The sequence below is a fragment of the Alligator sinensis genome, unplaced genomic scaffold, assembly GCF_000455745.1.
Source record: "Alligator sinensis unplaced genomic scaffold, ASM45574v1 scaffold1770_1, whole genome shotgun sequence".
In the NCBI taxonomy this organism is placed as follows: Eukaryota; Metazoa; Chordata; order Crocodylia; family Alligatoridae; genus Alligator; species Alligator sinensis.
In genome coordinates this window covers 1,449-13,602 of record NW_005843094.1, presented here as the reverse complement: position 1 = coordinate 13,602, position 12,154 = coordinate 1,449, and the positions used below count along the sequence as shown (strand labels likewise).

Here is a 12,154-nt window from a genome sequence, read left to right as displayed (position 1 = left end):
AACTGAAAGAAGGCTTCTGCCACCACCCAGCAGCTGGCAGTGGTCACATTTTGACACTTCTTTGCATAATGTCAACTCCTGGGACTCATTGTCCCACTGCTTCATGTGCTGCAAGGGGGTGCTGGCTGTAGCACAGGGTCCAGGGGGTGCTGGCTAGATCCCAGCTAGCCAAGGAGTGATGTGGAGATGGGAAAGCAGGCAGCCCTGGGCTGCCTTCTCCTCCATCTCTGCATACTACAGTCCCCACACTGAGGCACCCCACACCCCAGCCAGCCACTCCCTGCACCATACAGGCATTTCTTCTGGACTGAAGTAATGCAGTCCCTGGCTGGCTGGGGTGCAGGGTGCCTCAGTGTGGGGGGGTCCATGTGCCTCCATGCAGGAGCTGCTCAGTGGAGCCCCCATGCTGAAGCACACAGAAACAGTGGAGCAGCCAGTTCAGGGCTGCCTGCTCCCCTGTCTCAAGGTACACTGCACCCTAGGCAGCCAGGGAATAGTAAATCCTGGTAGCAATTTTTTTCCCCAGCACTGCAAATTAGCATCACCACACACAGTTTAACGTGCAATGTGTGTGGTTTTTGGTGCTGCAAAGAGGTTTGTAGTTCACAGACCACACATGCCTGCCCATCTGATTCCAGCCACACAGTCTACTTTGCCTGCAGCACATGACAATGGAGCCACACAGAGTCAAATATGACCACCAGAAACCATACAGACATGAATGCACTAGCAGCTTTCTTGTGGTGTCTGCTTCTGCTGCCAGAAGTTATGGTGGCTGAAGCACCCTAGTGCCCTGTGCCCTCCCCAAAGACGCAATGGCATCTCCTGCTTTCTCCTACTTTCCCATACAAAAGATAAGGACTTTATTTTTCAGTCAAAAAGCCGGAGGCTGATTCAATTCAATTTCTGCAGGTTAATCTAAGCTGTGTAGATTGATTTGATATGCAAGTAAACAGGCATCCACTTTTAATTCCGGAAATGCAGCCACATGCCTGCAGTGGCTCAGGCCAAAAGCCGGAGGGTGCTAAAGCATGCCTCCCTGCTTGGCTGCAGCAGACAGCATGGGCAATGCCAGCCCATCCACCCTGTGAGGGAGGGCTTGCAGAGCATATGCAAAGCATCCTGGGATGCAGGGGACTGTGAGTTAACCTGAATCTGGAGGGGATCTGGGACAGAAGTTCAATTAACTGATTTAATCAGTAAAGTCTGATACTATATCCATCCAGGTTTATCTTCAACTGGGTTTAGCCATTTTGAAAGTGGTTTATGTGCACTGAACTTCTGGCCTAGGGACAGACATTTTAAAAGCCTGAGCCTAAAATGAGTCAATCTTTGCAGATTAGTTTAACCTGGCTAGGCTGAACCAGTTTGTAACCATACAGACATTTTTTCTGGACTGAAGAAATGCAGGCACATGCCTGCACTGGCTCTGACTAGAAACTAGTGGGGTACTAGAGTGGCCCTCCCTTCCTTTCAACAGTGCTGAGCTGAGGCGGTGAGGGATGTAGCCAGGCCCCAGGAGGACACTCTGATTAGGGAGAGATTGTTTCCATCCCTCGCTGCTCCTGACCAGCTAGGGAGTTACACAGCATTTAGTTACACAGCAGGAAGTTACACAGGGAGTAACATAGCATTTAGCACCCCATCAAAACAAACAAAAGCCTCTCATTAGTTCAAGCTCTTCTTGAACAACTTTTTTCCCAGGAAGGAATAGAGGGACATTACCAGCTACCTGTTGATTAGTTCCAGAAAGCGCTAAGCGGGCACTGTCCTGTCTGCTTTTGTCCTGCCTGCCTTAAACAGACACCTCTCAGCATTAGCTAGCATACCACATGCTGGCTATGGCCCATCCTGTGGGAGCAGGGAGGGGGGAATTCCTGCTTGAACAGCAAGTGGTGAGAGGGGCTCAGGAGGAAGCCAGGGAGATGCCACTGTGCTTGCAGTCTCTGCCAGAGCTCTAGCAAGGGAGCGGAGAGGCGGGGCAGCCCTGCTGTAGAACAGAGAGCCCCGCTCAGGGGTGCAAAACATCTGGGATTCTGGGGGACTCTTGTTTAATTTAAACCAGGAAGGGGTCTAAAACAGACATTGCATAAACAGGTTTCATGCAAATCAGTTAAGTCTGATACTACATTCAACCAGGTTTATCTCAAACCGGTTTCAGTCATTTTCAGACTGGTTTATATACACTGAATGTCTGTTCTGTTGCAGGGTTCTGATCACTTAAACCAGTTTGTCTAATGTCTGTCCCTAGCTTTGTTGTGTTACAGATTTGAACTGGTTTCCCATCACTTATACCAGTATATGTGTAATTTCTGTCCCTAACCTTGATGTTTTCAGCTCAAGAATGGATCCCATTGTGGAAAGTGTGCTTTAACCAAACCAAAGTTATCCGGTAGTAAACTTAATTTATTAGACTTAGCACAGTGTTAACGGCATGAAATTTAAAGGCCTAGGATATATAGGAGTTAAGATTCCTAAATTTAAGGCCATGATCTTGTGGCCTTAAACTCTATGAATCAACTTCCTCAAAAATAAAGAGCTTATATAAGAGAAAAATGGGCTAGCTTCAGAATAGAGGCTTCTAAATGAATACAGTAAGATTTATAGCATTCATAGATCTGATAAAGCCCTATGTGACAAGGCCCCATTGCTGCAATGTTCTGCCACAATGAGTAGAAATGAAAGAAGCTTTAAATTTGACTAAAATCCGTGTTAACATAACATTATTTTTAACACTTGGTTTGATAGTATCATTTTGGACTGCCATCTCTGAGACCTAAATTTGAATTTGGACCCCAGTCTCTTGCACTGTAGAATGATGGGACTGGGAATGTGCTGCTTGTGGCAGCTCTTCTGGCCAACTGATGAGCATCACTGTTGGGCTGCAGAAAGATTTTATGTTTTTATCCATATTTGAACAGTGCCTGGCATAGTGAGCCCCAAGTGCATGACTGAGGCCCTTGGGCACTATGACAATGTAAATAATAAGAGGGGATTTAGAACATAATGGGAAAGATGGCAGTTGTTTCCTGGTACCTTGATGGATGGGGTGAAAACTTGGAGGGTGGGAATAAGGGCAGCTCAGAGCTTTAACAGATTTAAAAAAATCTCAAATCTAAAAAACAATTTGTGGCTTGGGAATCTTAGAACAGCGGTAGCCACATTTGAGATACAGGGTGGAATTCCTTAGCTTCCCTGGGGAGAGGTTGCTGAACCTGCATCCTTCACAGCGGTGTGACTGAAATTATGTTATATTAAATGTGAGTTGAGTAGCAAATAAAAGGGATGGGGGTTGGAGGCAAGGGGCGGGGGGGGGCGGCGGTAAGATCATCTATTTTTTTCTCCTTACACCTTTTGTTGAGAGCCAAGATTGTGTCAATAGATCAATTGCTCTGGCTTGATGAATAAGGCAATTGTTTTCACATTGAGACATCTGAAGTTTGGAGTAGCCTTTGATGGGGTTATGTATTTATTTTAATAGGCAATCAAATGCATTCCATTATTATTTATAATGAAGAGGTAGTCTGACACTTGCTATACCCTTACTAGCAACCACCAAAGGAAGTTGAGCGGTTGCTATCTAAGCATATGCTGTATGCTCCAACAGACTTTCCCCTCTAATCGTGCAGAGTAAGCTCTCTCTCCAGAATCAACTAAGCCTTTGGTACTGTAAGAGAGTCTAATGACTTGTCATAAATAATGGTATGGTTATTGTGAAGCCTGCTTGTTTCTCTTCTCTGTGTTTGTGAAGCAGAATTGCTTACTCCTGCTTTAACACCAATCAGTAGTGCAGTTTTCTTCATGCTACATGTTCTCAGGCAGGAAGTTGTGACTCTTGGGGGCTGCAAAGAGGTTTCAGGGGCATCATAATTACCATCTGTTTCTTTATGATTAGATGGGTAAGTGCCCTTTAATTTTTCTGTTGTTATGTAGGGTCACAGTATAGAAAAGTTTGAGTAGTAGTGCTTTGTTTCTAATTATCCATCTATCCATCATCTACTCATATGGCTTTATTGCAGTAATATCTGAGCTCATTTAGTCAATAAGATAATCACTGGAGAGACTGATCCACAAGTCTTCTGTCACACTAGATCAATGAAGCAGATCACAGTTTAACAGATCTGCTTTTACTCCAGTCCCTCTCTCTGTGTCATATTTGGCTTTCTCAGAGCAGATTATTCTACATTGTTTGGGTTTAAGTTTATGCGCATTCCTTCATCTAATTGAGAAAAGTAAATCAGATCTTTTGGAAGCAAAAAAAAAGCATATATTAAATGTCATTGATTCTTAGTGTGCCTTTAATTAAGAGACAACTTCAGAATAATGGTAGCAATTACTTCACCTACATGGTCTGTCTGAGCTCGCTGAACTAGAGCTGTTATTGAAAGACGAATGTTACTAGGCCCTTACCTATAACGGTATGAGATAATGTCCTGTTGCTGGCATCATGACCGTTCTTATATAGTAAGGTGTGAATTAATTCTTCAGTGGAAGGGCATACTACATGGCCAGGTTTTAGAACTAAAAAGGGACAAACCCATGCCTTGTGTTTCTTCTGCTGTATGAGTTGGAATGTTGTTGCAGTATTCATGGTCAAAGAAATGTTTGAGAGAGAATGATTTTTGTGATATCTTTTATTGGACAAGTTGTATATTTGGGAGAGCTCTGACCTTCCTCAAGTCTGAGCCAGAGAAGAAAATGAAAGCTGAGCTACATATCAGAGAACAGAGTCCAGGCATATTCAAACAGTCCATTTGGAGGGATGCAGGAGGGCTGTGAAGTATGAATGATGAGGTGCTATCAGGAGCCATTATAAGATAAAAAAAGGTGCAGTAGAACATGCAATCTAGTCAGTAGCAGAGCAAAACCAGTCAAGAAGGGGGCAGCTACTACCTGTGAAGTTCAAGGAACTTATTGGCAGTATTTGCTAAGTTGTAATGAGCCATGAATCCATTGACTGTTATAAGTTCAGATTTTTATTGCCTTGTAGAGTTATAAATTTCTGTTCCCAGGTCTGTCTTCTGGAGGTGTTTTGTAAATCCCTTTAAGCATGAGAATTGTGAGATTGGAGAGGGAGCATGTATTCTGTGAAAACTGTGCTTCTCTCAGTGTCTGGGTATCTTTGTCCTTTATATAGGGTCTTCATAAAGTCCTTGTACATTTTTAAACTTTAATAACTAAGGTTGTAGGTATTATAGAAACAATCTGTAAATGGCATTTTAAAAGCAAATTAATTAGAGTTTTTGGACAACTAGAGTACACAATGCTAGACTTCAACATAACCACCATCCATCATGATACACTGCTCAATCTGATCTTCCAACTCCTTGAAAACATTTCCCAGTTGCTCTTGAGTTACTACACTAATTGCATTGGTGATCCTAGCCCTAAGTTCCATCAAAGAACATGGTTTTGACAAGTAAACTACACTTTTAACATGTCCCCATGAAAAGAAGTCCAACGGCGACAGGTCAGGTGAACGAGGTGGCCAAGCAATTGGTCCACATCTGCCTATCCTCTTCTCTGGGAAAAATGTCATTTAGGAACTGTCGTGCATTCAGAGCATAGTGGCATGGAGCTCCATCTTATTTAAGAATAAATTTAATAGATTTAATAGATTTCATAGATTTTTAGGGTCGGAAGGGACCTTGGTAGATCATTGAGTCCGACCCCCTGCCCTGGGCAGGAAATAGCGCTGGGGTCAAATGACCCCAGCCTGGTGCTTGTCCAGTCTCCTCTTAAAGACCTCCAAGATATGGGAGAGCACCACCTCCCCTGGAAGCCCATTCTGGATTCTAGTCAGTCTTACCATAAAGAAGTTCTTCCTGATGTCTAATCTAAATTTGTTATTACTTATGAAGTCTAGCATTGTGTACTCTAGTTATCCTAAAACTTTAATAAATTTGCTTTTAAATGCCATTTACAGATTGTTTCTATCATACCTACAACCTAAGATATTAACGTATTCATGTTTAAAAGTGCACACAGACTTTATGAAGATCCTGTATTTTTTCTGTGAGAGAGTTCATTTTGATGCATAGTTCCTGTCTAGTTTCACTCGCATGGTTTCCATGAGGAACTCTGGTAGACTGGATGAGACATACCATGTTCTGTGATGTACATGTGTGGAATCCGTGGAATTTTTTGATTTTGTCGCAAGGGGCATTCACTGTTGCAAAGCTGGAGATGTGTTAACAGGTTTTGCATTTATTGTTGAGGCCTGGTTCTGTCCCATCTGGAGTCTGTTGATTGGAGGGGAGCTTGGCCCAAGTTTGGGTGTTGTTTAAAGGCCCAGAGCAGGGGATTTGGGAATATTTCCCTCCAATCTATTTTTTTATTAAAGAATGTAGTTGTTTGATGATCCTTCTTCCAGGTTCCAGTATGTAATGGTATGTAACAACCAGGGAAGTGTGATTGGTGAGAGTTTTGTTTTTGTATTGTGGTAGGTTATTGCAAGGTATTTGTGTGGCTCATTCAAATACACAATCTATGGTGTTTGCTGGAGAGTCCTTGCTGGGTAAAAGTATCTTTCAGGTTGGAAGGTCATTGCAACCTGAAAGACGGTCACTATCTTAGAAGGGCATTGTGGTGTACATTAGGCAGACAAAGAGACAGTACTATAAAAGTAGAATGGATAAAGTCTTAAGGCCAAGTGGCATGCCTATATCAGCATTCTGAAAGTTAGGTGATGAACTAAGAGAACCTATCATTAATTTTCTATTTCTATCTATTAGCATTCATTTCACCCTCATCCTTTTTAAATGGAAGCTTACACATGGTTTTTCTCTTCACATACACACACATCATACTTTAAGACTAACATTTTATACTTGAATGCCTACAGTTCCACACCTATATCTGTTATACTTTCTCTTCTCACTAGTACTGAACACTTGCAGTTCCTTCTGTTGTCACAACTTAAATGTTGCAGAAAGTAGATACGTGCTCTCGGGGCTGCTCAATACGCACAGTGTCTGTTGTTTAAATCTATACGCCAGTACAGTATGTTTGTTTGATTACATGGGTAGGTTCAATTATCTCATGGAATACCATGAATCTTCTTTTAGGCATCCCAGGGAGATAATTTGGACTTAATGAAGATCTATAGTAATCAGATAATTAGTATCGATTGCTCTTTAGACATCTTGATGAGGTAATTAGGGTGCACTGGAAAGAAGCTGGAACTGATTGATTGGCAAAATCTTAATCTAAAAGGTTTCTAATTATGTTTCTTTTCTTCTAATGGGTAATGAACAAACATCATTTTAGCTTTAGAATTTGTCAGGTGCCAGGTTCGTTGGGGACATTGGCTTTCTCTATTATGTTAACTAGATACTGAACGTGTTCAACAGTAGCTCATTAGGCCTCACTGTTGATGTGGAAGCAACTTCAGTTTCTCTGGGCTTTACTTTCTGTTCTTAATTTCCATAGTCTCTGTCTGGCACATGGAACTGCATGTGTGTGCGTATGTCTCTGCATGCATGAAGTATTTTGTATGTATGGTAATGATTATGCCTATATGTGATTACCTTTCTGGCTGTGTTTATATAGGAAAAGAACATAAATACTTTTGTCTTTCATGCATGCTTCAGTTGGCCTAACTATCATTGTGGTAATATGCAGAGATGATGAGGAGATTCACTATCCACCGTACATGTTAATAGTCCTAGACATATATTATACTTTTCTGTAGCAGAGCAATGGCCTTTTTCAGTCTCATCAGTCACTGTATGACCTGCACTTTCATGCTTAAGTACATCCTTCTCTAGCACTGCTCTCTCTCATGTTTTGCATTGTTTTCAGAAGTATTTTGTTTGCAAAATAGCCCTCTGAAGGTGTAACATTTTTATTGCGTATCCTGCTTCATAGTATGTTTTAAAATGGGCCAAAATCTGATTGGCCAGTAGTACTTATCTGATATGAGCTAATGGGATCACATCTTATATAGAGGCTCTTTAAGGGAAAATATAAAAGATGCTATTAAAAGGCCTTTCAGGGAGGCAAACTGTCCAAGGTGACACTTGATCAATATGCAAGGGCTTCTTCTATGCACAGGCTTTGAATCTCACAGCAATTAAGCAAGCCTCATATGGGACCCAGCACATCATGTAATGCTGCATTTTCCAAATGGAAATATACATATGTGAAGTTCTGCTGGCTAATGCAAGCCATATTTGTGCTCTTGGAATCCCAATGTATTAGTATTAGGAGTGCTGTGTACGATTTTGCTTCGGCAGCCTAGTACAAATGAGGTTTCTATAATTATGTATGTGCATATTGGGCGCATCTACATGAGACAGTACTGTGTAGTGGTTTCTGTGCATTTATTTAGTACTTGTATAATCAAGTACTAAATAAATGTGCAGTAACTGGAGTTACTGTGCAGTAGTTCCAGCAAATGTCTTTTAGTGACACTACTGCACAGTAGCCTAATAATACTGTGCAATAGTGCATTAACATTGTGCTACGACGTGCTACTGCACAGTATTTTTCAGCTACTGCACAGTCATTGTCTCGTGTAGATGTGCTCACTGAGATGTTTTTCTTTCCAGTAGATAAGTAGGTAGGTAGACAGCCAGACAAGACAGATAGATAGGTCAGTTGGTTGATCTGGGTGCCTGTATTCCCTGTTATACAGACTGTATCTGTAGTAGTTAATCTTCCAGAAGCAGAAGTACAGCATGACATTTTATAACACATTTGTAAATAATGTCTCTGATCACAAGGTGACTACTTTCTGTCTATAACAGGAAGTTCTACAGCTGGAGAGGCAGATGGGAGGACAGTTACTGGAAGAACCAAAGGCTCTGCATTTTAAGGGAAGCACCCACAACCTCCGTTTGTCTATTCATGATATCGCTCACTCTCTCTGGAAGAGCAAATTGCTTGCTAAATACCAGGTAAGAATTACAGATTGTTTAAACAGTGATGGACAAGCATGGGCCACATTAGAAGGGCCTGAAGTCATACAGTAGTACACAAATGTACACTATTTTTTTTTTAAAGTACACACCATCGGTTTAGGTTTCTGCCCTCTGATATTCCTGCCTATACAGTCTTCTCTATTGAATACCAGTCCTCTCCATTGTATTATGCATTGTCTAGTTTTAATTTCTTTAATCAGTCCAATGGAGTAGAATATTCAGGTTCTATTAACCATCTTCATTATTGCTAAACTGAGCAATAGCAGCCCAGAATGTGTTTGTTTTTTAAATGAAAATCAAAATTTCATCTTAACACACTGGGAAAGAAATTTTGGTCAGTGTGATTAGAAAATTAGAAAATCCACTACAGGTAGGACTATTCAATGCAAAGAGAGTGGGAATTAGAATTGAGTATTTGTGCACAGGGGCTGCTACTGCCAAAATATATGCACCCTTCTGGCTGTTTCTAGAATAGGGCCCACTCTTGGCAAGTGAAGGTTTCATGGAGATATTAGGGTGACCAGGCCTTTTGTACTCCATTAGGGTTTGGTCTTAAGAAAGGATAAAACACTTATGCACAAACACACACATCTCTTTGTAAAGTTTGAGAGAGAACAGTGGAACACCCTTGGATATATTAAGGATTTTCCTCACTGAAGGATCAAGTAAAGATTAAATTCTTTTTTTCCTCTCCATCTCATCCTTCACTTGCTAGGGCTCCAGTGCAATGCACACTTGTTCATGAAGACTGTAGCAGGGCACTAAGACATGCCTGCTCCTTTAAGACTGAAGCAGCCTGGCATGGGAGGTCTGCAGGCTAAGCAGAGCTCCATAGCTGCGGGTCACTGGGGGTAACAGCCTAAGGGGGTAATTGGGAAGCACCTACAAGTGTCACATGACCAGAAGGAGGCAGGATTTGGGGGTATATACATCCAGGGCTGGAGCTTGCAGGAAGACTATCTGGCAACTGCCAGGGAAGGAGCTCCTGCATGAGGAAGCTACCTGAGACCTGGTGCTGCTTGCTTTGCTACTGAATGCTGCAAGACTTTAGGAGCCTCCCAGGTACTTAGGCTGGGGAGCATGCTGTACTAAGGATTGAAGTTTGTCCCCTTAAGGGGACACAGCATGGTTGTCACTGATAATGTTTAAGTTATAGCCTAGGGCTTATGCTTTTGTTTATGTTTGCACCGGAGAACCGGGATGAGGCTATAAGGGGAGGTTTGGAGGCCTCATTAGTGCCTGCAGAAAGGGTCATATGATTTAGGTAAAGTCCAGTGTTAGGCACAGAGAGAGAGAGAGAGGCACCAGGAGGGCACAGCTACTGGGGTGCAGAGCCCGGCACCAGAAGGGTACAGAAGTGAAAGATAGTAGTATAACACCTGCGAGTTGGGACATGATATAGAGGCAATTGGAGTCGTGTATTACACTCTTGGTATTAGGGCATAAAAGAGTAGCCTCCTGCCTAGAAACAACTTCTTAATTACATCAAAAGGTGTGGCAGGAGAGACAGGTGAGTGGATTGCCCTGGCCAGGCGGGCAGGCCAGTGGAGTAATTGGCCTCAGGACATCACCCTGTCACAGAATGTTTAGAATAGTGCTAGGATGTAGGTGATCATCCAGAATGGCAGAGGTAAGTTCTTCTTTTTCCTGCACAGAAGTTCCTTACAAGACTCATGAGTCCATTTGCTGAATTCACACTTTCTGATGCTTTCTGAGAGCTGAGCTGAAAACCTGATGAGATATGCCATGACTGTTGATGAGCATATTTAAACTGTTCCTTACTTTTCCCTTTTCCTCTTGCAGGAAATTCCCTTTTACCACATCTGGAGTGGGTGTCAAAGAAACCTACACTGTACCTTTACTCTGGAAAGGTTCAGCCTGAGCACGGTGGAGCTTGTTTGTAAACTCTGTGTACGGCAGGTTGAAGGAGAAGGACAGATCTTCCAGCTCAACTGTACGGTATCAGAGGTAAAGATCCAGCTATCTCCACACTAAGCAATGAGGGAAAAGGAGGTGACACACATCTTGACATATCCACATACCCAGTTATTCTTGCTTGGCACATCCTTTAATTTTCTTTCTTTCTTGATGCTGGGAGGCTATAGGCTTTCCAATCTTTCTCCTTCCTAAGGAGAGGTGAAGGTACTTTTCTTTCTCATTCAAGTTAGGTAAAAGGATAGATTTAACTGTCGTCTTTTCTCTTCCCTTACGGCTCTCTTTACTGCTTTGTTGGCTTTTCTTTTCACACTCTTTTATGGAAGATAACACCCTTCCTTTAAAAGAGTCAAGAAAGCAATGATGGAAACGTGCCTTGTCTTTTTCCTTTCTGTGTGTGGTTTCTTCCTTCACCTGCTCACGTGGAGAAGATCTACCTCATGAAGCATACAGTGTCCAGGTCCTCCAGCAATCTACTCATTGCCCATGTCTACACTTGTAATTAACGCACATTAAGGTTACTGTGCAGTACTGTTCCTTAAGGTGCATTAACATATGGCCAGGAATGCATCTACACCTGCTCCAGATGGGAGCAGTTCAGTGCAGGGCTGCTGCAGCCCTGTCTGGGCCTCTGCAGCAGCCAGGGGGAACTTCAGACCCCCTTGGGTACCAGCCCCAGGCTGGCAGGGGGGACGGGTGTCAGGTTTTGGCTTCAGCATGGGGGGACCTGTGTCACTTCTGGGGTAACTCCCTGCCAGCCCCTCAGCACGGGGCAAGTGGGGAACTGTCCCACTTGTGGGGCAGCTCCCTTGTGAGCCCTGTGCCAAGCTGGGATTGTCTGGCTTGGCACAGGGCTAGGGGGGAATTCTACTTGTGGAGAAATTCCCCCTGCCCCTGCTCCCTTCTGTCTGGGCTGACTGGTACTGCACAGTTAATCTAGAACTTTTTTGGGGGTTGGTATTAGGCCTAATTTACTGCACAGTAAATGCTGCATACATGTAGTCGCTGACACTTTAGATGCACATGTAGATGTACCCACTCAGCCTAAATATGCTGTGTCAATACAAACCAATCTGTTCTGACCCTACAATAACTGCTATGAAATCAGTAATATCAGATATTAGATCTTCAATAAGCTTGCCTTCCATCTGTTACTGCCAGGCATAAGTAACTAGTATCTGTGAAAATACTTGGTTTTAACTAAGGTTTTGCAATTTCAACAATGACAACAATTTGGTCAAAATAATTCTGAACACCTTAATTTAGGACTTGAAGGATTGCACTACCCTAGAAGA

The 12,154-nt window shown here is 42.7% G+C and overlaps 1 protein-coding gene across 1 annotated transcript in view; it reads left to right on the top strand.

Moving 5' to 3' along the window:
- Positions 1–10,892, top strand: part of UNC5C (unc-5 netrin receptor C) — a gene marked incomplete at its 3' end in the record, with an annotated part of 146,084 nt that extends 135,192 nt beyond the window's left edge. Inside the window, exons 15-16 of the mRNA XM_006037290.1 lie at positions 8,751–8,900; positions 10,728–10,892. Of these exons, the coding sequence (XP_006037352.1) occupies positions 8,751–8,900; positions 10,728–10,892 (315 nt within the window). The remainder of the gene's footprint in view (positions 1–8,750; positions 8,901–10,727) is intronic.
- Positions 10,893–12,154: the final 1,262 nt, after the last annotated feature.